The following is a 26,818-nucleotide window of genomic DNA, read 5'->3' as shown; positions in this document are numbered from 1 at the left end:
TTATTGTTAGACTCGCTAACAGATTTCTTTTGGGGGTGAGATGGTTTCTTTTAGGCCTTGACAGGTAGTTGGCAGAGCTTAAGCTCAGAATGCATCATGATCATTTTATTTCACCAGAAACTTTCATTACAATTAATGTCATTTTTTAAAGCAATGAATGTGGAGTGTGGTGCCTCCTCCTGTGACTCACAGTGAGCTGCGTGCTGATTGGGGTGCATTGCTAAGACAGGAGAAATGTGGAAAAGCACTTAATTGTTCTTGTTTCTGAGGAAGTTCAAAGCGTCCGATGGTCAGGGTGGGTGGGAGGAAGAAATTCTGGGACAATGGAAAACTACATACTGTATTGTTACTGCCCCTTAAATCCCCTAAACTTAAGAGAAAACAATCTTCAAAAGAGTCATAAAGCACATGAAGGGACGACTTGCAGGGACGCTTAGCTGGGCTCAGCTGCAGCAGTCTTCACGGCTGGGTTTTGAATCAAAATATCAGCGCGAGGCACAGTCTTGAAGTAACAGACACACATCTGCCGACTCGGAAAAAGTGGATGAAAAATAAACTTGGTGACCAAACCATGCACGGGGCCGGGGCTCACACGCATCCTATCTGGTTCCTCTTGGGGCCATGTTGCTCAGCAGATGCAATGAAGGAGATCAAGGAATGTTGGCAGGCTTTGGTGGAGGAGAAAGACTATGGTTAGTGTCCTCTGTAGGAGGGACTCCTGGTCTTGGCTCCTCTGCATGACCTTCCATCAGAGACGGTGGGAATAGTGAGACTCCACCACGGATGGACAGGTAATGACACAGGAACTGCACCCAGGAGAAAGCAGGAACCATTGTACACGCAGAATCTGAGCTCAAGGGGCAGCCCTGTCTAATGGTTACGAACTCTGTCCCTGGAATGAGACAGAGAGGAATTTGAATCCATTTAACAACTGTGCAATAGCAGGTCAGTTACTTTAAAGTTTTTGAGTCAAACAATGATTAAAATCCTTATCACCAGCTGGTCACCGAATCAGTGAATTATGTTTCCTTTGTAGGCATCTTTGCCTGGAGTCCATGAGAGCCGGGAATGTTCTGAAGGCCAGAGTTTTCCAGTGGAAAGTGATGGGATCTCAAATAAGCTTAAATAAATGAAATTATGAGTTACCATCAATCACTCAGCTGGATGCCCAAATGATGCATTAGGACCCCAATCCAGACTGCATCTCTTGACCCCACTTCTCTACGTTAGGTTTGTCCTCAGATGGGGCCTTTCTCTCAGGATGGCCAGGTGGCCATCCGTAGTTTTAACTATATCGTCTCTCTCCTCAACAATTCCAGTGAATACAGAATCTCTTTCTCAAGTTGCAGAGGAAGTCCTGAAACTGATTTCTATTGGTCCAGCCTGGTCACGTGCTGCCAACTCAGTAGCCAGGAGGGTAGAATAGGTCCCCAGGCTAAATGTCAGTCACCAGCCTACAGTGAAATCCCAGACTTCAGAGGCACTGAGGTCCCACCCGAACTGCAACCATGGCTATGTGGGCAAAGGGTGGGTGGGTCCTCCAAAAAGAAGACGGATGTTAACTATAGGCCAGGAGTGGGCACTAGGTGGGAAAAGCAGTCCATACCCTCCTCTGTGGCTCCAAGGTGGTGGCCAACAATTCAACAAACGCAGAGCTGGAGGAGGGAGCAGCCCAGGGGCTGAGCCGTCTGCCTTCCTCCCTGCAGCCCACCAGGTAGATCAGCCCATTCTCTGACTTCCTAAGTCAGCACCAATGAGGTGGAGAGGAATGGCTGCCTGTTTCCTCTGGGCCTTTCCACACTACGGTAAAAGTCACCAGAAAGTCACCCCCAGTTTAGAATTTTGAAGTTCATCTGTACCTCTAGTTTGCTCAACTTTATCACCAGTGTCTTATTAATTTCCACAGGCCCTGAGGGTTATCTTCAAGAACAATGTGACTTCCCATCCTGGTGCCCGTTCTCCTCTGCCTTAGGGACACTGCTATCAAAACAGACCCCCTCCCCCACCAGCTTAGTTCAATGCCCCTACCCTTCAAATCTACACGCTCCAGGTTTCAATCACGGGAAAACCAGTTTTTTGATTTTTCCTAGTCTGCGACCACCTTTACTATGAATTTTCATATTTTTAATTTAGGTTACTTTTTTGACGTAAGAAAATTAATTTAGAAAGGAATTTCTATCTCTACCACATGAGGAAAGTCAAATTACTTTCCATAAATAAAAGATAAACATAAAAGTAAGCGCAATGAAAACAACACTACAAAACCCTGGCTCATCCCCAGCCTGCTGAGGGCTCTAAGCCCCTGCCTGCGGCCCCACTCCAGTAGGAGCTCATCAGAGATGTCAGAGTTACCCCAGCTGGACATTCTCCTGAGCCCAGCTGGAAGGATTGAGGAGGGCAGGAAAGGGCGCAGACCCTCCTTTCTTGTTGGGGCTGGACTTCACAGTGGGCACTTGTTCAATCATGGTGTCCAGGTCACTTTCAGGACCAATCAAAATTCTGCCTCTTCTGGTCATCCAGTGGGACACACTCTGTCTCTGTGCACTGTCCTCTGGTCTTAATACCCAGTACCTTGGTTCTCTATCCTTAAACTTCCTTATCTCACCTACATCAGAGATCCCAGGGCAGGGCCCACTCCAGCTGGCCACACCTACGGAAGCCTGGAGGGCTCATCCAAGTTTGCTGCCTTAGTGTCAGTGAGGACGAATGCTCTAGACTCCAAGAGCCGAGGCTGGCCGACCCTGCGTCAGGACGAGCCAGGACACTGCCACCTGCTTTCCTCTTTTTAGCTAACTAGTGAATTTTCTATTATTCCAGTGTCTTTCAGTCCAATAAGTTTTTTATTTTGTAGGAGACAGACATTAATTCCAAGGAAAGAGATCTTAATAGTATATGGCCTGAGTGTCCCTCTCGTATTTATCTGATGCATCCTAATCCCAAGGTGATGGTGTTAGGCAGTGAGAGCTTTGAGAGGTGGTGAGGTCATGGGTGGAGCCCCTCCCCATGGGATTAGTGCCCTTTGGTGGAAGCCCCCAGGGAGAGCTCTCACCCCCTCCCCTCTGTGAGAATGCCATGAGAAGCACCATCTGCAAGCAGAAAGTGGCCCTCACCAGGAGCCACACCTGCTGACTCCTTGATTGGACTCCCAAGACCCCACACCCTCCTCTGTGGCTTCAAGGTGATGGCCAACAATTTACCACAGAGTTGGAGGAGGGAGCAGCCCAGGAGCTGAGCCTTCCTCCCCACAGTCCACCAGGTAGATCAGCCATGGCAGAACTGGCTAAGTTCTTCTTAGGGAAATTAATTTGCTTACATCAACAAGTTCACTCCAGCTGAGTGTTAGCCACCCCCATTATGGCATATTGTTGTCCTCATCCAAATGAACAAATCCTCAGTTGGAGTTCTTCAATGCTGGGACTCCAATTTTCTCACCTGTTCCCAGTGGCTGGCTTTGGCTGTCGGCTGCCAGGCTGTTTCTCTCCGTGCAGGTTGCTCCGTGGAGTCTCTCTGGAGGGCTGGTTTGGCTTCCTCATGGCCTGATACAGAGCTCAGAGTCAGTGTGTGGAGGCAACAGCCAGCTGGGTAGAATTCATAGTGCCTTCTAGGACTTGCCTTAGGTTACCTCTTCTGGGTTAGAGCTTTTAGAAGCCGGTCACTGGGGCCAGTGGGTGAGCAGGGCTGATATTCAACTCCACTGGCTATCAGAGGAGGGTCAAAAGATTTGCAACCGCAGGTGCCCTAGAAATGAGAGGCCCTGGGGTCCCTGATGTGAGTACTGCGATGGAGCTGGGGCGAGCCTCTGGTAGTGGGCCTTGGCAGTTAGGAAGGAAGCAAGGGGCTTCCCTGGGCCACTCATGCTGGGTGGACATTTGCTGAATGAGGGAGCATGGCCTGTGCAGGGGTGGTGAGCAGTGCGGCTCCCTGGGACCGCGAACCGCTACCTAACCGCGAGTCTTTGCGACTTTGCTCCTGGACCACAGCCCCACCTACCACTCTGAACTGTAGGGTGCCAGCTGCGGTGACTCGGTGCCCATGAGTCACGAGTGTAAAGTACACCCAGCCCCTTGGCAAGTCCACCCTGTGCAAGGGTAGGGTGTCATTAGGTGAACATTGAGAAATGTTTCCCTTAGACCCTGAGATAAAAGATAACACCCTTTATGCGCAGCCTTTTTATCATCTTATTGCTCTTGGGGTGGGGGGCTGCTATCTGGGGCTGCGGGTCTTGGGACAGCAAGCTGGCGGGGAGTGCGAGTACAAACTTATGCGCGCGGTGGCCTTCCGGCAGCTGTCCCGGCCCCCACCCCACCCACCGGATCGCGCCCCGCCCCCGCCCCTCTCTGATTTGGGTGCGTCTAGGGCCGCTGAGCTCCAAGCGGACTCCCCCAGTGCCTACGAGGCGACCCCCGGTGCGCCCCGGGTTCAAAGGCCCCTCGCCGCAGCTCCAGCCCCCTCCGGGGGGCGGGGAGGCGAAAGGGGTGGTGCGGAGCCAGAAAAGCCCGAGCCCACAGCCGCCAGCCCTGCGCAGGGATGGGCAGCGCACTCTGAAAGTTCGTGACCGCAGCAGCCAACTGTTGGCCGGAGCCTGGGACGCAGACAGTGATCCGCCCAACTTGAAAGCGGTGCCCAGCCCCAGTACCCTTTCTCGGCCTCAGGCGGCCCTCCTCCAGGCAAGGTGCTCCGGTGCCTGATGGGGTTCATGGAGCCCGGGCTGTGGCTCCTTTTCGGGCTCACAGTGACCTCAGCCACAGGTAAGCAGGCGGGGCTGCGCGCCTCTCCTGGCGCGAGCGCACACAATAGGAGCAGGGCGGGGGTGGGGGGTGGGGGAGTAGGGGGTTCTGTGTTGCAGAGAGCTAACTGCATCCCTGGAGGTGATTGGGAGCAAGCAGGCTGGAGGGCAGAAGCGGCAAGCAAGGACTACTCCACAGGCTCCGGAGAATTAGTCAATTTTTCATGAAGTTGGGAACTTTTCAGAAAGTTTGCAAACTAATCAGACACTGTACAAAACGTTTGCAAAGTTTTCAGAAAGTGTAAAATGCGTGCAAGTTTTCAACCAGTGCAAATAGCTTGCAGATTTTGCAGAGTGAAAATAGCTTGCAAGTTTTTCATTATGCACTAACTTGCAAACTTTTCAGGAACTGTGCACATAGCTTTGCAAACTTTCAGAACTTTTCGTGTAGCTTGGAGACGAGAGAAAGTGCAACTAACATCTGTACCTGTAGCTCAGGAGCCCCTCAATCTGCCTCCTGCAGGATTCACTCCTTGCCTTCAGCCTGGGGGCTCTGGCAGGACTGGTGTGCCCCAGCTGCCCCCTGCAACCAGATCTGAGGGTGACTGTGAAGAGACTGTGGCTGACCCTGGTGAAGGGACAAATCCTGGAAGTCCTGGGCAGAAGCAGGGGCCCGGTTGGTCTGGAGAACAGGCAGAGGGTGGCCCTGTGCACCACCGCCCCCGGCGCTGCACGTGCTTCACCTACAAGGACAAGGAGTGTGTCTACTATTGCCACCTGGACATCATCTGGATCAACACTCCAGAGTGAGTTGCCCTGAGGTGGGGGAGCACAGTCTGGCCCAGCTCACATTGCACATCCCTAGGAGGACCTGTCTCACCACAGTCTAGCCCCAGAGGCTGCCCTGGCACAGTCCTAAGCTCCTCCTGAGATCCCTTGCCAGCCCAGGGCCTGTCTGTAGGTCAGACATCCTTTCTGAGGGTCTGGCTGGTAGAAACCTAATATTAGGTTTGTGATCCCATGGAAGGTCAGCATCTCTCCCCGGGGCAATGAGTGAGCCAGGGGGATTAGATACCTGAGAAATCTCTCTGAACCAAAGAACCCCCTCAAAGTTTATTTCCTGCCTCAGGGGCTAAGGGGGCTTGTCCCTGCTCCTGAACCCACCAGGCTCCAAGGGGTTTAAAGTTCCTAGAGAGCTGCCTGATGCTCACTGGGGAAGGTGGGGGGGGGGAGGGGGGGTGGCTTGGAAGAACCTGCCCCTCCAGGTAGAATGGGTTCCTCTCCTCCCCTGCCCTCCTGGATGCCAAGGGAGGCTGGATGCAGCACTACCGACTTCTGGGCCATGGGTCTTTCACAGGTTGGCTCATGTCCCAGAGGGCCTCCTTTTCTCAGTCTTGAAGAACTCTTAGCTAGCACCCAGCAGGGTGGGACCACCCTACAGGGAGGTACGCCCTTCCCCAGGCAAAGGGAGGATTTGATGTCTCCCTCATTCTCTCACTGAACACAGCATTTGGAAGCCCCTGCTGTAGATACCATTATGCAAACAGTAGAAAGGGCTTGACCTTGACTTTGCTCTGGCCACCACCTCCTGGACATGGCTCTCCGAATCTCTAGAATCTGGGCCTTGGACTAGATGCTGCTAAAGCCCATTCTCCTGGTGTTCTTGGGGTCTCAGGGGCTTTTTCTTGCACCCTGCTGGGGATTCCTGGCTGAGAACTTGGACATGGTTGTGAATACAGACCCTTGGCAACAACCATGACTTTGCACTAAGTTTGAAGGCATCTCCATTCCTGTGCCTCATGGTTTCCTTTATTCCCAAGCCTATTAGCCCTGAAGCCCTCTAGGTGGTATTTTGAGGGGCTCACTTACCCACCTGGACACTTCAAGGATGGAGTGCAAGTGTGGGTAATCTTGAGTATTCCAGTGGCATTCAACCAAGTAACAAGTCTTCTAGCCCCATCCAGGTAGGCCTGAGAATCACCCCACTAAGCCAGAATGGCAGGTAGGGCTGGCTCCACTGGTGAGCTACCTGGATGCCGGCACAGGCCAGAGCTTAGAAGGGCCCCTCCCCAACTGAGGCTCTGCTGTGGCTCTCACAATGTTCTCCTTCCTTTTGGACCAAGGGATGCACATTGGCCTTTGATTCTGATTCTCACAGATTCTGTGACTGATAAGCTGATGCAGCTGAGAGCATGATTCATTTGTCTGGCTATGTCTGCTGAGGTTCCTGTACGAATTGGACCATCAGCCCACAATAGGGAGATGGGAGGATAACAGAGATGCGTGTCTAGCTGTCATCGATCACCTTCTATTCTCAGACAGTATCAGGGTCCCCTTTTCTTAGAGCCTCCATAACCCTGACACTTGTCTTTTCTGATTCTTATCTGATTGGTGTCATGGTCCAACCGGATTAGCTTCACAGAATCAAAAGCACTGAGTGGTGGGTGGTGGGACTGAGTCCTGGTTTGGCTGGAATCCCAAACCATGAATCTAGAAGGAGAAAGAAGAAAGTCAGTAGAGAGAGAGAGAGACAGAGCAGGGGAGAGCACTTGGAGCCCACATAGTTCTTTCCCGTTGTCTAAGCCCAATTCCTTGAGCACATTTGAGAGGCTCCATAAACACCTCATGCTGTTAGAAATCCTGTCTCAGAATTTCAAATTGTCTTGTAAGACAGGCAACTTGGTAACTTTTTCCCCAAGTTTGATTTACCTCTTCTCTGCTCCCCTTCCTCTGATTCATTCTAAACATCGGGAGAGAGGGTTACAACCAGTGTCCTCGTGTCCCGTGAGCTGTCCAGGACACAAAATGACAGTAGCCAGACACAAGCACGCTTTGAAATGAGACAAAATGAAATGTTGGAGGGAAGATGTTCCTGTGGGCTTTCTTCCTCCTGCCTTTTCTTCTTTGCTTCTTCCCTCCCCACTCCCTTCTTGAAACCCCGTTGATGTGTAGATAGGTCCATTTGCTGTATCTCAGTCAAGACTGCAATTTGAGAAACCGGGCTCCAGTGATGGGGGTCATTGGCCTCGAGGGATGTTGAAGAATCTGAAAAATCACTGGAAGGTGCTGAAAACAGGGGCCTACACTCAATGGGGTCTTTCCCAGAGTTGCTGTCCCAGTCCTGCCTCTCCAGGGTCCCCATCCTTCTTCCCAAGCAGACATCTGGGTCTCACCTTCCAGACTTCTCTGCCAGGATGTGGCCTGCCCCCCATCCCTGCAGCTGCTCTGGAGCCAGGAGGAGCCTTGACTCTTGGGCCTAACCAAGAGCCTCGAATGGTGGGTGCCTTTGCCTTTGGTGCCCTCGCTCCGGCCCCTTGGATTACATGGGATAGAGCTTAGTCCTGCTGTGTTTTTGGAGGACATTTGAGAGATCCTCAGAGAGGGATCATTCAATGAGTGTGGTCATCTGTGCCATCGAGGCCCTGAAGCCCTGGCAGGAGTGTGTTGAGAATTACCCATTCTGCATCTCCCTGTGGAGAGTTAACTCTAGGTTGGGCTCAGAGACTCTTGAGAATCTTCCAGACAAAAGAGCTGAGCCCCCCTTGTTCTCCCATTTCCTGCCATGGCCTGGGTGTGGTCAGCCCTTTCCTTCAGCACCCAGCATGTTGCGGAACTCAGTTAATGCTGGCTGGCTTTGGCTGAGCCCTGCCCACCGCTGTTCTTTCTGCTCGCACTGCTGCTCTGGTTTTGGTCTACAGCACTCTCTCCCCCATGAGCTTTCCCCATCCAGGGCATGTGGCTCTGTTCAGAGAGCCTGCCTGTCGCTCAGTGGTGTATGGGAACGTGTGTTTTTCTGGGATGCATTTCCCGTAACTTCCATCATATTTTCCCCAATACCCGTGACCCCAAAGAAGAAGCAAATTTGTCCCTTGGCAACTGCACTTTGTGGCCCTACAGAGGCAGCTGAGATCACAGCTAAACAATGAGGACAGTGTCACTTTTATAAGATTTTGCTTGGCCATGTTAGAAACCCCAAGTCCCTACAATTCCCAAATAGTCCCTACCACGGCCTACAAAAATAAAACCAAAAATTTTAATTGGAGAAAAACACATAGCATCTTATTGTCATGGAGCATCTGTGAGAAATAAGATTATATGGGCAGAAGTGGTGAGCAAGACCACGTGCTTAGTGTGTGCTTCTGTCTGTGGGGCTGGCCTCTGTGAGTGTACTTGAAAGCATGAGCATCTTGCCAGGGAGCGCAGGACTGTATCAGGCAGGTCCTTCAGAAAGACAGAACTGACAAGATGTGTGTGTGTATGCACACACACACGGAGACAGAAAATTGTCCTATGTGGACAGGAGACAAGCAGTTCTGAATTCTGCAGGACAGAAGCTGGAAATTCTAGCAGGAGCTGATGGAACGGTGTTGGGATGAAAGGCAACCTGGAGGCAGAATTTGCTCTTCGGGGCCCCAGATCTTTGCTCTGAAGGCCTTCAACTGATTGGATGAGTTTCACCTACATGATGGAGGGTGATCTACTTTGCCTAATCTACTGATTTTAGTATTCATGATGTTTGAAAAAGACTTTCATGTGCCAGGCGTGATGGCCCACACCTGTAATCCCAGTGGCTCAGAAGGCTTGTGGCAGGAGATTGTTGGTTCCAGCCAGCCTCAGCAACTTAGCAAGGTCCTAAGCAACTTGGCAAGACCCTGTCTCAAAATAAAATATACAAATGGCTGAGGATGTGGCTCAGTGGTTAAGTGCCCCAGGGTGCAATCCCCACTCTCAAAACAACAACAGCGACAACAAAAAACACAAAAAAGAAAAAGACGTTCACAGTAACATCTTGATTGGTGTTTTATCAAACACTGGACAACATAGCCTAGCCAAGTTGACACATAAAATTAACCATCATAGGGACATAGATCTTCACCATGCCCTATAGCAGCCAGCCCCTCTGAGCCTCTAAAGAGTAAAAGCCAGTCAATCAAATGATGACTGAGGTTCAGAACACCCAGCACAGAACCTGCTGTGTGCATTGAAGATAGGGGCCATCGGAGTCCCTCTGTGGACACACAAGGAAAGCACTGTGATGCTGTGATAGTGACCATGTTTTCCAAACAAAAATCTGAGCCACCTGACTGGCAAATAGGAATGCATTTGTGAAAAAAAGCAGGGCAGGGTGTTCAAAATCATGGCTTTGGTGGAAACATGGGATCTGTAACCTCCATTGCAGTCCTGACTCCAGTATCCAGGAGCTCTGCCCTTGAGACATGGCTGTGATAGTGGCCTTGGGGTGGGAGGTGCCATCAACTCTCTGCATCCCCTTTGTAAGATGCAGACACCAGTACAGCTATAGGCCAGTGACCCTCAGGTCTCCTTGAGTTCTTTGGCCTGGTCATTCCCTCTAGGATGTCCAGCCCGGCTACCCTAGGTGCTCTGAAGCGAGCCACATTTATTCAATCTGGCAGGAGTAACATTTGTTTTGCATTGGTTTCCTCCCCAAAGAAGTCAAGAGTAGAATAATGAAACTAATAATTAACAAAACATTTGGATTTACATTTTATGTATTTACCACAAAAAGGCAGCATCACCATAAATTCTAGCCTTGCCTTCTGTGTTCTTTGAAAAAGGCATTTTAACACACTTCCAAGAAATGACATTGCAAATTTTAGAACTTCTTAGTGGTGTGGGTGGACTGGGACCCCAGCATCTTGCACATTGGATCCCAATAAAAGTCATCCTGTCAGGCTGGGGTTGTGGCTCATGGTAGAGTGCTTGCCTAGCACTTGTGAGGCACTGGGTTCAATCCTTAGTGCTACATAAAAATAAATAGAAAAAGGTATTGTGTTCATCTACGATTTATATATATATATATATATATATATATATATATATATATATATTTTTTTTTTTTTTTTTTTTAATCATCCTGTCTTGTGTGCCAGGCCTGGTAGGATCACTGCAAGAGATGCAGCTCTTTGAAGCAGAGGGACAAGTCTTTGTGGCCATCACAGTTTTGGGAAAGTGTCATGAGTGATCTGATTCTGATAATAGTGGTGATGTGGGTGTTGAGCACACAACAGCGATCTTCAGGACAATCCTTTGGCAGTAGGCTGGTGTCTTGCCCAGTTTACAAGGGGCTGAGTCCCTTGCCCACCGCTACAGAGCCTGAGCCTGGCAGTCTGACTCTGAGATCCAACCTCTCAGTGGCTCCTGCGGACCTTTCTCCAGCCTGGGCCTTGCTGCTGTCCTAGGTGATCCCCCCATCCATGCATGCATCATGTTTTTATGGGGTGCTTTGTTGGGGTAGCATTGGGCTGGGCTCTGGGACCAAGGATGGATCAAAGACACAGTCTTCCATCCTTGACCGCTTCGGGTGGTTTTTGTTCTTTGTGATAGTGATAGTTAATATATTTAGATGCATTTATATTTATAAATAATAGCATCATTTCTCCTTTGCAAGATTATCTTTATGGATCCGAGAGAGAAGGTGGTCTCAAGCCCAAGCCTTTGGTCCAACATGTGTCTTGAGGTGTATCCTGGAGATGCAGTGTTGACTGATTGAGTTGTGTGACTCCCCTTATCTCAGCCTTCCTGGTGGCTCTCATGGATAAGAGTGTGCCTGTCCAGCAAACTGGGAAGCTGGTCCCAATGGCAAGATGCTGGGATACAGAGGGTGCTTGTCTGAGGGAGAAGTGGGAGGAGAGGAACTCAAGGCCTACCTGCTCCATTCTTGGGGTGGGATTTTACTTTTCATGACTGTTTCTCAGGACCTAACCTGTGCTCTTGCTGCCTTGTGCTGTCCCTAATGCTGAGCAGGAATGGGAGATGAGTCTGCTCAAATCACACTGACCCTGACCCTTTGGTTCAAAGATTCATGGTGTTTAGAGAGAAGGGGGCCTTGGGCCCCTCATCCAGATTCTGGCAATGGGTGTAGACCCGTCGTCATGGGTCAGAGCATAGACTCTGGGTTCAGATCTGGTATGGAGTCCTAGGTCTGTCACTTAGGAGCCTCAGTCTCTCTGCCTGTATAGCAGGGGGATTGGTGGTCTCCTATGAGTGAAGGTATGATGGTGACACCATAAAGTACCCAGAGAGTGGTAAGCACAGTGCTTTCAATCTGGTCAACATTCAAGGTCTGCAAGATGCTGGCTATGACGATGCAGCACAACCCCAGGTGGCAGTGGCCCTCTGGGTCAAGCTGGTCCTCCTACCCATCCCATTCTGCACTTGGAGGGCACCAATGAGCAGAATATTCTCTCTCAAATGCTGCTGAAGCCAGCCTCAGAAGGCCACCCAGCCAGTCCTCTTGGAGTGCCCCAGAGCAAGCCTGTACCCTGTCATCACAGTCCTCCCGGCTACTCTGAGGCCTGGCACTCAGTGGAGTGGCATTCCATTAGCTTAAGCCTTGCAGACCCTGGAGAGGGCCACCTGGCTGCCTCTGTTGCTGATAAGAAGCCTGATAAAGGCACCTGAGGCCAAAGGTTGCTCCAGGTGGGATGGATCAGTCCTGCCATTCCCGCCCCTCCTCTGCAACTTCCTACTGCTTCTCTCTGGCCTTGGTAAGTAATTGGAAGTTTGAGGAATGGGACATGGTATTCCCTGAGTTTACTGGTTCAGGCACCCCCTGCCAAATCCAGGGGGGTATGGGGAGTGAAGGGGTAATTCCAGGGTGTGCATCAGGCAGTGGAGACGACCTGAACAGTATTCTCTGTTTAAACTCCTGTGGGCACATCTTTGGAGGGGCTGTCCTGTCTTTTCACGTGGGGTGAGCCTAGCAGAGTAAATAGGGGGCTTCCATTTGTAGCTGAGAACCCCACAGGGTCCTGGGACCCTTATATCCTCTCTTGCCTATCGTTGCTTGAAGTGGGAGCCACAGCCAAGGAGTCACCAGGAAGTGTCCCCAGGAAATGCTGTGAACAGGGGGTTATGAGAAATGATTCTGTGATGCACTTTTGGAAGATGGTGTTGGCCTGAAGCCTGCCACACTAAGCCCAAGGTCCCGTCAGATGGTGAGTCTGCTCACTTTTGACTTTGCTGGTTAGTTTGTTCTCCTGTACCTATGTCTGTCTCCTCCTTGGGAATCTAGCACACTTCTGGATCTTGGTTTTTGAGTTCAAGTAGCATAGTTCTTAGAACATTTGATAGCAAGGTGCTTTAAAATGTGAGGGCCTTGGGGCTAAACTTCAGAGATTGTTGGAAAGGTCAGACCTCACAAGGTGACCCTTCTGTTGGATTCCCACAGATCGAAAGCTCCAGAGTGAGTATGAGATGTGTGAGAGCAAAGAGAGGCTTGACTGGAATGCAGCTGACCCCTACTTGAGGCGGGAAGGCAGTTTGCATTGAAGCAAGAGAGCTTGGTAGGAAAAGGTTGTGACCCTGCGTGACCCTGCCAGAGCGTTTGGATTTCTACTAGATGAAAGGGATTTTGCAGTTCGGAACTTGGCCTTAAATCTGAAGGCAGATGAAAGTCCCCTGACATCTCTGGTGTGGTTTATTCCTGCAAGAATTTAAAACAAAGGAAGCAGGGAGGCAAACAATGCTTCCCTTAAGGAGGCTCCGCAGCGTGGCTGCAACCACCTGGCTTCAAAATCCAGCTCTCCCTCCTGCGTGGACCTGCAGAGTCTCAGTACGTCCAGCCCATCTCAGACTCCAGGGGACAGGGGAATGCAGCAGCTCTGCTTCACATAAGGAAACGACCTGTTCTCATTCCATGTCACATTTTGGTGGAAAATAGAGTTTCTGAAGACGAGAAACACAGACACGCACACACAAAGGCCCAGGCACACATGCATATCTGAGCCCACATTTTTGCCCCCTTCGGGATAGAAATCAGTTGTACTTAGAAGAAAAATAAATGCAGAGGATGACTGGGGACAGTGGACAAGGGCCACACTGTGGAAGGAATGCTTGGTCTGACATAGTTTGGGGTGCTTCTACAGCCTGCTTGCCAGGAGCAAAAAGGCAGAGGGGGCATCTGGTTATGCCCTCTGCTGCCCTTGCTTGGAGACTTGAAGCCAAGTACTTCTACAGAACTCGGCATCTCTCTGGAGTGGAAGCAGAGGCCTGGATTTCTTTTTTGTTCTTCTCAGGAGACTCAGTGGGACGCCCTAACACACAGTGACTCTGGAATATGGCAGCCTGATCCCCAGCCCAGTAAGTTAAAAACCAGAACAGATTTGCTTCATGAAAATTAGTAAGAATCATGCAGAGACAGAGGTGGCTCACCAGTAGACATGGGGATTTTGCCCCACAGCCTAGGAGGTGTGGCATAGCTTGGCCAAAAGTAATTGAGAAAGCAGAGGCCTGTGCATCTTTTCTGGATTTTTATTAATCTGCTCTCCATGGGTTTTGTAGTACCAAGAATAGGGATTGGTGAGCAAGGGACTCTCTGGGACAAACTCTCAGAAGTCCCCAAAGCCTCTTTGGGAAAATAAGAACACTCTAGTACAGTATTTCCAAAATTCCAAAAAGACTGCAAAGAATAATCTTCAGAATCTCAACATTTATAATAAGACCTTGAGCTTCACCCTAATCCTGACCCTGGCTTCTTGGAGAGAGAAGCTGCTGTATCGGAGTGGCCAAGACGGTCTTGCACACAATCAGACAGCAGAGGAGAATATCTTGCTCCCCTTCTGATGGCAAGAGCAAGTCTGAGCACCAAGACTTTTTATCCTGACCATGGAATCTCCTGACAACTCACCAGCCTGGCCTCTCTTGCTTCTTGCCTATTACTTATAGGGATATGTGATTGTGTCTGTATTTCTTTTTTATCCCTTTAAATACTCCGTCCTTACAAAAATACCTGCTCCCTGTTTTACCCCGTCTGTTTCCACTGCTGGCAGCTACTTTGAGGCCCATCTGTCTGCAGCTTTGCATAAAGTTATAATGAGCCTGGGCTGGCCAAGTGGGTGCTCATGTCTACATGCAACCTGGAACTCCTCAGGGTCACAGGGGGCTGGAGAGAGAAACTCGAGCCCAGCTTGTTGCTGCACTTGGATAGTGCAGATGGAGGAGCCAGCCAGACTGGAGGAGCCCTCTGATGGTTTTGTTTCTGCCTGTTGGAGTTTGTTTCTCTATTGCTTTTCCTTTGAGCTGTCACTCTTGGAGATGTCTCAGCACAAGACAAAACCAGGTGTTTTTCTGTTCTTTCCTTTTGCCCTTGGTGCTCCTCCAAACATTCCTTCATGTGTGTGCCCACACTCAGGAGGACTGTGTTCATTGAGCCTGAGGACTGTGAATTCTGTGGCTTTGGGGTTATTTTAGAGCCCAATCATATGGTAATTATCCAAAGAAGAGTGTAAACAGTTTGGGCAGGCCAAGCTGCCGTTCTCTTGCTGGAGTGAAGGTAGGTCCTTCTGCAGTGGCGATGCTGGTGATGGTGAGGGTGGTTGGAATTCTCCAGGTGGAATTCAGAACTGGGTGGAGCCCTTGAAGGACCCGTCAACCCTGTCACCAGCCTACTCAGGACTTCCAGAGAGCAAGTCTTCAGTTTGGACAGGAGCTGGTGCTGCCTGCTGAGGGTGGTCTCTGTTTTTGCCCTGTGGTTCACCCATTGGTGGGGGTCTTCTCTGTTCATTGCTGGGTGCATGGGGTGGCACCAGTTATTACCAGACACAGTTCCTCCACTCCCAGGAGTCTAGAGACTGTGCTCCTTGCAGGAAAACTTTCGAATATGGGTCAATTGAGGGTGGAAAGGTAGAAATCCACTCAATCAGCCAAGAACTCCGAGATGGGATGGCCTAGAAATGGTGGCAAATTTAGACCCAAGTTTTTTCTTCACTTAACAGATATGCATTACTGAGATGCTGGGATATTGCTGGGTGCCCACCATAAGCAGACATTTAGGTGCAGAGGCGAACAAGGCAGCACCAGTCCCGGATTCCAGCTGGACAAATCCCTGCACTGATGGCCCCAGAGGATGGTGCCAAGGCCGGGCCCCGCTGGGCCACACCCACGGCACACCCTGGAGGTTTTCCTGGAAGGAGCATGAGCTCTAAGTCATTCAGAGCAGAGGGACTGTGTTGGCAATGACTGGTACTGCCATTCACAGGAACGGTGGCCTTGAGCTCTAGGTCTGAAGTCTAAGGGCCAGTGTTCAACAGTCCCTTTGAAAACATATATGATTCTATTAACATTCCCAAATGGTCAAGTCCTGAATATTCCCAGAGTTTTTGAGGGGGTGAGGGGTGGAATGCCTTTTTGAAAAGTAATCCCTTGACCCACAGCACGTTGCTCACAGCTTCCAAGATTTCAGAATATTCTAGAATTCTTGGCTCCTTCCGAGGCTGTGGGAGATAGACTCTCCCTGTTGGGGGTGGCCGGGTGAGCACTGGCTTCTTCCACCTTCAGCTGTGAGGGTTTCTGTGGTGGAAGTAAAGCTGTGGACAGCCAGCATGCCACCCTGATGCGCGACCCTGCATGTGTGCCTTCTGCCTGTACACTGAGGCCACCAAGGAGCTGGTTTCCTGGCCCGGTTCCTTTCCTGGAAGTTGGAGGGGGGCCTGATGCCTCACAGAAGGCCTGGCTCAGAGAACACAAGCATTTGATGAGGGGAAAGGAGTGGGCTCGGTGGAGGACAGGACGTCTGAGGTGGCCCACCAAGGCTCTGGGAGCTGGACTCAGTGCATCTTGGAATGGAGGACAGCCTGAGCCCTAGTGGACATTTCACAGTGGGCACAGTTGGAAGGAGAGGGCTGCAGCCAGCTTGGCCTGCTGGGTTTTGACTCTGTACGTGCCCTTTTTTTTTGGTATTGTTTTCAGTAAAGAAAATCTCTGCAGACCTGAGACCATGGTTGCCTTCTCATGAACTTGGGGTCCAGTTAGAGCTCACTGGTCACAAGCAACAGACGCCTCATCTGGCTAGTAATACATGAAAAAGGCTTAATGGAAAGCTACAGGATGCCCTCAGACTGGAAGGAAGAAGCTCAGGCCCAGGGAGGAGGGGTCCTGGGACAGGACGAGGGGCTTTAAGGGTTCAATCCAATGGATGAAGCTGAGTGGGGCCGCCTGGCAAATAGTAATTTGAGTGTTTTCTGACCTTGAGTCTCTTTATTCAGGAATCTTGGGAGAGAAGGTCTGACTGGCCCAGCTTCGTCACCTGACCAGTCCTCAGGTGGTATTAGTGAGGGAATGAGGCAAGTTAGTGGTCAGTCTCAGGGACCTCACACAATGGGGTCTTCTTCCCAAAAGAAGAATGGGAGGCTGGATTCTAAGAGACGAAAATAACCAACATTGGCCTCAGCTGTAGAGAAGCCCTACTGTAAGTCTTTAAGAGCGGGGTCTTTAGCTCCTGAGCATTTTCTGACCCCCAGGCATTCAGAGTAGGTGGGCACAGGGATCACAGGGCTGTGATTAAGCATCCACTGGCACTGACTGGTTATGTTTCAGAGGTGGTGAATGAAGGTGACAGACACAGTCCTCCTTGCCCAGAAGGACTGAACTTGGGGAAGTTGGTGAGTGGTGTCTTCTAAGGAAGAACATTGATGAAATCTGCATTCAGGCATGGTTAGAAAGCATATTAGGATCTCTGAGTTGCTTCTCCAGGGGGTGGTGGGAGCTGGTGTCCAGTGACCTTGGTGCCTGGCAGCTGGAGTTTCTTCCTGACTATCTGCCCCTGGCCAGTCAGTGGTACCTGCATTCTGCACACAGTGGCTCCTTATCACCTTGATTTTCCACTTAATAAGGAAAAATGTGCATCAGAATAGGCAGATCATCAACCTGACCCGCATCTGAGTGTGAGGAGAATGTGCCCCACCTGCTGCAGAGACAGTTGGCCAGAACTTGGGCTTTTTAAATTAAAACTGCAGTAACTGCATTTATAAAGAGAGGAGTAGCAATCTTGTCAACAGATCCTGTCACCTGTCTGACTTGCTTATGTGGTTGTTAACCGAGATGACCATGAGGACTAGACACATGACAAAATGAGTAGGGGAGGACTGGAATAATCCATCAGGAGAGGTAGGGACAGGGACAGAATGGGGTCTTGCATCAGTGGGCTCCAGGTGATTGCTGATGTGTTGGGATCTGGAGCTGGGTTCAGCATGGCTTCCGGTTATTCAAGATAAGTTAGAAAATGGTTGACTGAAGCTGAGAAAATGCTAGCTTTCTAGGCTGTGTACGGGACAGAGCTGTGTGTGCACAGGGCCCTGGTCTGTCTGGTTCATGGTGATGTTCACCAGGACTACTCCAGTGAGCATGCTGAAACTTTCAGCAGATATTTGTTAAATTCCATTTAATGACAGTGGAAAGAAATGGAAACTGGCTTCTTTGAGAGGAATGACAGTTGGATACACTTTGTTAAGAATTTAAACCCCTTGCTACTTCCTACCTGGCCTTTGTGAACACCTGTGTCTGTTCTGAGAACTCCATGCACAGCAGCCAGTGTCCTGATCAGAGAGATGGAGATCGATAAGTCCTTTAGGAAAGAACAACACAGAGCTTATGAACAGAAAATATTTTTGAAAAAGTCAGTTTGCTTATTTAAAAACTTCTTGTAGAGACAAAGTGCTTTCCCTGTGCTACAGATGAAAGATGAATATGGGAGTTTAATAGCATTTGTATGTGATGTTTGGGGAAACTTGGCAAGTGAGGAGCACTGTGATTAATCACTCTGAAACCACCACTAATCAAATAATGAATGTTCCAAGCACATAAGCGGAGGGATAGTGTTGCACAAATACACAGGGCACTAGACATTGAATGCATGGGTGCACTGAGGGCCGGTAGTGTTTTCATTATGTCATCTGCTTACATTTTTTTATGGAGCTCTGTGTTATATCAGAAGCATTAATGGATAGAAGAGCTGCCTATCTCTTTAAAGAATTGTATTCTAAACCCCGTTGCAAACAGCAGGCTAACTTAGCTGGGTAGAGATGCTGGTCCCAAGATCTCAGCCAGTTTACCTTCATCTTCATAGTTCCACCATTAGATCTTCCCTGTTCCCTGTTCAGGAAATGGTGACAAATGGCAGCTCTCTACCTGAAAGGTGAGTGCATTAGACAGGCAGTGGTGAGTGACGAACCTGCCAGAAGGAGGTGTGGCAGAGAATGACCTTGCTGTGCCTTATGGCCTTTGGTTCCTTACTATCCTTCTTTATTACTTAGTCACACATCTCAAACACAGGCCTGGTAGATGGAATTTTTCTGCTTGATGAAACTCATGATTTCCCAGGCCAAATAAATAACTATAATCCCTAACTTTCATGCACTGTCAAGCCTTTACTAAGTATTTTTCATGTAGTATCTCATTTCATTTGTCCAATAATCCTTTTATGAATCAGGGAACTGTTGAGAGGGTGGAGTGATCATCACCTAAGTGCTTTACAACTTAATAATGGAATTACCAGGTAATCTCTCTGCACTCTGTGTACCTTGCATGTACCTGTACATACTGGCTTGACATTTTTCTTCTGTTTTCATACCCCAGTAGCATGTGAATTCCTGGAGACACAGACACAAGTGTGCCTTTCACACTGAAAATAACACTATGTGTGCAGTTGTTACTTAACAGATGGTGGAGATACTTTGTAATGATGTTTATGGTTATTGAACTCATTCAGGTGGAAAGAATCCAGTCTTGCCCAGACTAGAGCTGTGCCACAATTGGCTACCAGTTGCTCATTCAATAGTTTTTATTTGCCCAACCTTGTGGTAGGTCCCTGGCTGGCATAAAAGAAGTAAAAAACCTGCCTTGCCTTCTGGAGGAACGGGTAAGCAACTCTTAGACCTGGTTAAGGAACATTCCTGACCTGGTTCTCTGAGTTACAGGGCCACCTGGGACCCTCCTTTGGTCACACATCCCCCATCTCATTGCAGAGAATCTGTGGGACCGAAAGCCATATACCCCTTCTTCCAGACCATGTCCCCAAGCCCATTTCTGGGGTCTGCACAGGTATTTTCTAGGTTCTGACAGGACAGAACAGGGCTCAGGTCCACATTCCTATGCCCATGGGGGTGGTCAAGTAGCAGCTGCCTACAGGGTAGAGCATGGACAGAGCTTGGGGTACAGCCTGGGGTGTCTGTGTGGGAGTAGGTTTGGCTCTCTTGGTTTGGGGTGGAGTAGGAGGAAAGAAAAGCTGCCAGATCTCCTTGGGCTGCTGTATTTTAGCATGGGATCCAAGGAGTCCCCAAATTTTAAATCAAGGCTGGACTTCCAAGGTGTTTTACAGCCACATTTGTCTAGGTCAGGGGATAGAACTCTCATTTAATAGCTTATCTGTGGATGGATGGGAGATGGGCCTCCATTTTGAACTCATGTTCTAAACTTCAAGTGTTTGCTCTGGTGGGCCCCACTGAGATCTGGCCATCTCCTAAGAGCCTCCCAGATCGTGGGGAGGGGGCGGTGCTTCCCTGTAAACGTTCTTTGAAATTGCCAGGGTGTTTGCTCAGTAGAGCTTCGCCTAGGCTGCTGGGAAGTGCTAAGCACATCTCTATTAACAAACACCGCGTTGCTTTGTTTCCTTCCTTAAAACACTTCAGAGTGTTCTGCAGCCGCCAATGCATAATCAGCTGACAGCAATTTCAAAATTGCAGGTCTCGCTGTTGATGGGAAAATGGGAGCGTTGTTATTCCTCATGTGCCGTTTTCACCAAGAAATGGGGGTCTGGATTTAATGTCAACACTTAGAGATTTAATGTGGTCCTGTTACTGGAAAAACATACCTTCAACCAGATCTGGACTCATGACAATGGCCACGTTGTTGTTTTCCTCCCCTCTCCACTTTTTACATTTCTGAGAAGAACAGGATTTGAGAGAAGGTTCAGCGTGTCTGGACCCTGCCCTCCTCCTCTGCTCAACAGCTGGGCGGCCTCGGTCAGCAGGGAGCCGCTGCTCTGCTATTTCTCAAGGCACTTGGGTGGGAAGGAGTTGGGGTGAGAACAGAAAAAGAATAGGGCTGGCGGAAGCCTCAGCCCTGGTCTCCAGCCTGCTCTGAGCATCTGGTCACAGTGGGGCAGCCTTGCTGTTTGGCCTCCTACCCTAAAAAGGCTCCATGGCCTGCGTTTTTAATAAAAAGAAATCCAATTAGGTTTCACTTTGAATATGCAAGGAGGATGTCAGGTCACCCTTTGAGAAACCAAGGTGGCTGCCCTTTGGGGACAGGCAGGAAAACCAAGACTCCTTGGAAAAGAGGCTTTGGCCACATTTGTTTCTTTGAGTCCCTGGTAGCTTGCCCCTGACCGTGGCCCATGGTGCTGATGAATTGCACACATGTCTGAACTTCCCCCCGCTCAGCTGGAAGGCTTCTTTCTTCTCTAGGGGTGACAGTTTGGGTACACTGAACTCCAGAACCAGATTTAAATCTTTGTGGCTCTGAACGCCACCCCCTCATAAAGCTGACCCTGGACAGAAGTGGTTGACAATTCCAGACGTCTTTGCTTCACAGTGAGACTCTGCCAAGGCCAGTTCCACCCTCAGCTGCCCTGTCAAGGCCATGGCAGTGCCTCTCAGAAGGCAGGGAGCAGCCCTTCTGATGTTTGTCTCTCTGAGGACGAGTGTTCAGAGGCCAGGCTGTTCTTGTTCCTTTGTGGCCTGCTGTGCACACAGGAGAAGTCCTCAGTAGCTCAGCCACCAGGGGTGGCCCTGGGCAGCCACCAGGGCATTACAGGTATGGAGATCTTACATTGGCTGGTGCCCAAGCCCAGCAGCAGGTGAAGGGCGCAGATGGGGACCAATACGTGGCTCAACCCCAAAGTCAGGCACAGAAGAAGAGCCTGTAGGCGGGGAGCGCCAGCGTCTTAATCACTTCTCAGTCTTCCAGGCGAAGCTTCCAGAGGTGGGGAGCAGAACACCTGCATGTTTGGTCTGGAAAGGACTGAAACCCCTCCATGAGGCCTCCTGCTCTCCCATGTGCCCAAGCCCTCCAGGGGCTGGGCTGCTGAGACCATTGACCTTCCCTGGTCCTCTTGACTTTCTGTCCCCTTGGCCCTTCTTCCTGGGGGTTGGGACGGCCCAGAAGTTTCCCACCAGTAGGCCGCAGCTCATGCCCCACACCAGGGACCCCTGGCACACTCTCCTGACCCTCCTCTGTGCTTTGCAGACGAACTGTGCCCTATGGACTGTCCAACTACAGAGGAAGCTTCCGGGGCAAGAGATCCTTGGGATTGTCCCCAGGGAGTGTGCAGCCCTCGCTGGGGATACATTCACGCTGTGCTTGTGTGGGGATAGATGACAAGGCCTGCCTACGCTTCTGCACACAAACCCTGGACGTCAGCAGGTATGACTCCCTCCAGTAGCGCTCATTCCCAGGTGCACGTCACTGAGGGATGAGGCCAAACCAGGGGCTTCCTGAAGGTAGGTTGACTCAGCCCTGGCTGCTGTGGTCCTGGGACCAGGGAAAGAAGAGACTGAGTCCAGAGGCTGTGGGCACTCAGCTTCCAAAGGGCGGGTGGTGTGGCTTCCTCAGCACTCAGTGCCCTGGAGAACCAGGCCCTCAGGCCAGGGCTCAGTTGTCTGTCTTCTGGCCTGAGCAGCACTTTAGACAAATCAGAATAATTTTTCAACATAAAAGGTGGAAGAATTGACTGCCTGGCCCTGCATAGTTTTAGCTTCCTCGCAAACAGCACCCGTGGCCTCAGGTCTCACTGCTCCACTTTCCAAGGGGTGTGAAGGATTCATTTGCCTGGGTTACATTTTCGTTGTCTGGAGGCCCTTGAATTCGAGACCCTGTGGTCTGCTCTATCCTCTTAGAGAAGCTCGTGCATTCATTCTAATAGAGTCAGTGAGCAGACCCCAGACTCTACCCAGGTATTCATGAAACAGTTGCTCCTGTTAACAGTCTTTACTACCGTTTCTCTTCACTTTGGGCCAAGACTCAACCCAGCTGCACATAGCAGCCCTTCAACAACCCTGCCCATAACTAGTGAGGGGTGTTGTGACTTATGTAAAAGCAGCCTGAACAGGGTGCCCCCAGGGCAGGGCAGGCACCAAAGCAGTCGGATCCCAGGATTGCTCTCCAGAAAGCTTGATGTTAACTCCATTTCCTTCCCTTTTCTGTGTTTTTGAACATCTGATGAGTAGCAGGGCTGAGTGGATGCTGTACTTGGTTAGGCATCAGCCCATGAAGCTCTCAGCCTCCAGAAATCATGCCTGAGATATGCTCCTTGGGGCACATGCTAAGGGCTTGTTGGCAGGAAGAGGAGGTCATCATTTGACACGAAGAAATCAGTCACTTGGAAATGCAGGTTGATTCATTCAAACCAGCCTTCTCCCCACAGAAATTCCAGGACAGCAGAAAACCCAGACGAAGAAGAGAAAGAGAGGGCCAGAGGGGCCCGCGGAGGCCTGCATCAAAGGTGAAGATGGGGGTGCGGCCCTTCATGGAGGAGAGGGTGTGTTGGGGGGTGGCCAGTGGGACCCCAGAACTTGGGGTGAGGGCTCTATCCACAGACTGCTGCGAACAGTGCAGCCAATCTAGCAGGTTCCAGAGAAGGGTGAAGGACGATAAGAAAGATAAGATTCATGGACTCAGATTTGAAGATAAAGCTGGGATCAGGTGGAGTGCTGCTCTCTGATGGAGAAGCAGGTCTAAAGAATTACACCAGCAACCTTTATTTATCTATGTCTCATTAATCAAATTAAAGACTCTGCAAGCATTATTCTTTGTATTCATGAAAGTTACAGAGTTAGCAACATTATGCACTTATTCTACATTTGCAATGTGCAATGTTAGGAGCTTTGTGTAGCTCTCAAGAAAGTCCATTGTTACTGTTATGCAGGTAGGTTCAGAAGCAGCAGAGCTGATGAAACATTGTGGTTATCTAGCAAGAAAGTTCCTTTATTCCCAGGAGCTGAGTGTCTGAGATCAAGGTCAAGGCTGATAAGACTCTAGCACAGTGCCTCCTGATGGAGGACATTACCATAGCAGCTAGGCATCCTGTACCTTTGCATACAAACTTTCCCAGGCACCAAGTATGTCAGAGCCAGGAGGTCATCAGAGATCCCAATCTCAGACACTGCTCTTCCATTCTGTGGCATCGCTCTAATTCCATTCTGTGGCATCACTCTCCACAAGAGACAACAGTGATTTTCCGTTGGTGAACTCTGGGGGCGGGCAGTCTGAAGCTGTGGACAGTCATTGTCCTTCAGGACCTTGGCTGCCTGTAGTCTTAAGAGCCAGCCTCTGCATCCCTCTCAGCTCCAGGGCAGTGATGTCCGGTGTGGGTTTTACTGGGCCTGAGAAAGTCAGCTGATCCTCAGGGATCCTGCAGGCTGGCCTGCTCAGGCCAGTGTCTCCCTCTGCTTTTGTAGCAGCACGACTCCCCCCACCCCACCTCCAAAAAGCACGTCTCCTTTGCAGCAGCTGATCCTGGACAAAAGTAAAGTTCAGCTTGGCAGCAGCTCCAGATTCCCTAGTTCATTTTGTTATTATTTTTTAGCTTGCTTGTCTTTTTTGTGTGAGAAATCCTGAGGGTTTCCTGCAGCCAGACCGGGTTTATTTGTCATTCTATCAATCAGAAATCATTATTAATGACTTGCCTGCACATCTGCAATGGATGGTAATTTATGTTCATAATGATAGCCTGGAGGTGGCTTCGGTGCCTACGGGGACTGATCAAGGGAAGTCAAGCCATGCTCAGGATACAGGAGACTCTCTAAATTGGTGGCAGATCACTTTCAGGGGCCCGGAGAGGGATCTGTCAGCATCCATAATAAAAATGGTGAGGGAGGAGGGGGGCGGAGGTGGTGGGGAGTCCCAGAAGAGTGAGTCAGACCCCAACAGGCTCCCACTTGGCCTCTTTGTTCTTTATCCTGTCTCTCCCCCCGACCCCAAACCAAAACTTCTCTCTGTGGGGATGAGTGTGATTAAAATCACCCACCGTGAAACCATGTATTCATTCACTCATGCCTTCATTCTGCAAAGGTTTGTTGAGCACCTGCTGCAGGATGGGCACTGTTCTAGATGTGGGGGACATAGCAAGGGGACCAAGGAGAGGGACTTCTTTAAGAAACTCAGATGTAGCAGGGAGTGCAGGTGAGAGGAGGGGTTGGAGAGTCAGCAGGGATAGGAGGTGTTGGGGCAGCTGCAAGTTATGGTTGATGGACAGGCACATGATCACAGACCAGGTGACTTGGGAACAGAAGGAAGTGAGGGGTGAGCCACAGGGCTGAGTGAGGGAGCTATGTTTTGGGCAGAGGGAACAGGAAGTGCAAAGGCCCAACAGACAGCCAATAAGGGAGCCCTGTAAGAAGCTTTCCTTGGGAAGAAAGGCAGTTACCAAGCCAAAGTCCTGTATTCTTGCAAGATTTGAGTTGGTGACGTTTATATCCATTCTCAGAGTAGTAGCTTCTACCATCCTCATCTGGTGATCAGCCCAGATGGGACCAGGCCATAGGACCAGGCTACGGGAGGGCTCCTTTGCAGCCAACCTGCGGTACTATTCCCTCCACACCTTCCCACTCAGATTGCAGGCTGTGAAATGCCAATAAGCTCTGGTGAGGGGGGTGGTTCATGCCAGGGAACAGCTGGAGACGGGGCAGGAGGAAGTTACCTTTTCCAGCTTGAGAAAGCCCTTATTATTTAGTAATACACCTCTGTTTTCTTTTTCCCCCTTTGCTCACGATAGGTTGAAGTCCAGGACAGACACAACACGGAGCCCTTAGGTGGCCGCCACGGATGCTTGCTCTCCGCGTGGACTTCCTCCCTGCCTTCCCTGCCTGCTCACTATATCATCCTGTAAGGAGCCATTGCTCTCCACAGTTAACATTTCCACCTCTTTAGGGACAAGGGGTGAATTTGTCTGGGGCAGAAAACCCACCCAAAGAGTCCCCAGTTGACAATACACCCTTACTCCAAGAATGCCCCAATCCAAGTGACCCCAGTTTCCCTAATGGGTAAAATGATCCCAGATGTGCCTGGGCCCAGACGCCCTCGGCTCTTGTTTCAGGCAGGAAATTGTTTTTGGAGAGGCATGGCAAGCTGGAAAGTCACTCACTGGCTTTTGACATGACTCCTCTTGGAGAGTAAGTGGATGCCAGGCAGGCTCTTTGCAAATGTAAACATGTGTCCATCTTGTAGTAGATGTGCAAGGCCGGTGTGGCCAGGGCATGTCAACCTCTGAAGGCTGCAGGCTGAATTAGGAGGCGAGGAGTTGGGGTGAGCCTGGGCCAGAGGTACACAGTAGTTTGAAGCCTGTAGGACTGAGACAGAAATTTTTAGCCGTGCTTGGTACCCATCAAAGTATGTATCAAGAAAGAAAGAAAGGAAGGAAGGAAGAAAAAAAGGAACTCTGATGTTTGTGAGAAGAAAAGGAGAAATTGATGTCTGATGGTTTTGAACTCTGGGCTCCACAGAGCTCATTCTTGGCCCATAGGCTGGACGTCATGTCCCTTTTAGACACTAGGCCCATAGCGGCAGAGTTCTCCAGCTTGGTTTGCAAGAAGCTGGCTGTGGAGTCAGCCCCAGCTCCAGGTTATTAGGAGGAGTATTTGCTTTCATGCATAAATGTGGATCTTTGGAGAGTGGTTTCAAAATAAGCCATGAACACAAACTGCAAATTATGTAAATTCCTATTTATCTATATAATTGGCAACAACTGGGAATTGTAACGCCTGGTGGTTCAAGATCTCTGCAGCTGCGCCCTCTCTGCTGTGCTGGGCTCACAGTGAGAGAGGGGCTGTGACTTGGCCACGGAAAGCTGTCTACTTGGGCAGGTGGGGAGGGTATCACTCCCAATGGGCCGTAGAACAAGGAGAAGCTACCTGTTAGTAGGGGCAAGGGCACCTTCCAGGGAAGTTCAGATGGCTCATGGTGGAGTGCTGGCCTTGTCTGGACACGAGACTCTGGGGGAGCCTCCATCTATCCCTTATTCTAGGAGTAAGGTGCGTATCCATCATGAGAGAGTGCAGGAGACCAACTTACTGGAGGAATTCTGTACAGTTTAAGAGAAACGATTATTTATTGGGGAACTATTCTCTCCTCCAGCTCTTTTATGGGATCTGTTAAAAGTAAAGTCACTGTACATATATAGATTTTCAATTGTGTTCTGAATCCAAACTCATATTCCTTAGAGCTTGAATTACGTTTTTAAGTGTGCATGTGCTGTCTGGCACTGTACAAGATGGTATCTGGGAGAGGAATTCACTCATTGTACCAACACTCAGTAAATACTGTCAAATGCATAATAAAAAACCTAAAAGTTTGCTCTGA

General features: G+C 49.9%; 1 protein-coding gene and 1 long non-coding RNA gene across 2 annotated transcripts; one reads left to right on the top strand and one right to left on the bottom strand.

Annotated features, from left to right (window-relative positions):
• Positions 1-101: 101 nt before the first annotated feature.
• On the bottom strand, positions 102-4,731 carry LOC124085685 (uncharacterized). Its single transcript, XR_006849523.2, has 3 exons — positions 4,637-4,731; positions 3,433-3,536; positions 102-1,120 (listed from the first exon to the last, which is right to left on the bottom strand). It is a non-coding gene; the product is annotated as an uncharacterized LOC124085685 (long non-coding RNA).
• Positions 4,335-26,818, top strand: Edn3 (endothelin 3). The gene is made up of 5 exons (XM_046433568.2): positions 4,335-4,748; positions 5,250-5,532; positions 21,710-21,886; positions 22,887-22,964; positions 25,236-26,818. The coding sequence occupies exons 1-5, from the start codon at positions 4,688-4,690 to the stop codon at positions 25,270-25,272; spliced, it is 636 nt and encodes a 211-aa protein (XP_046289524.1). The 5' UTR covers positions 4,335-4,687; the 3' UTR covers positions 25,273-26,818.

The sequence above is a fragment of the Marmota monax genome, unplaced genomic scaffold (genome assembly GCF_021218885.2).
Source record: "Marmota monax isolate L192 unplaced genomic scaffold, Marmota_monax_Labrador192_F-V1.1 WCK01_AAM20220418_F8-fsc00014, whole genome shotgun sequence".
NCBI lineage: Eukaryota > Metazoa > Chordata > Mammalia > Rodentia > Sciuridae > Marmota > Marmota monax.
Note: the sequence above shows the minus strand (reverse complement) of the source record. Positions and strands in the feature narration are given on the sequence as shown.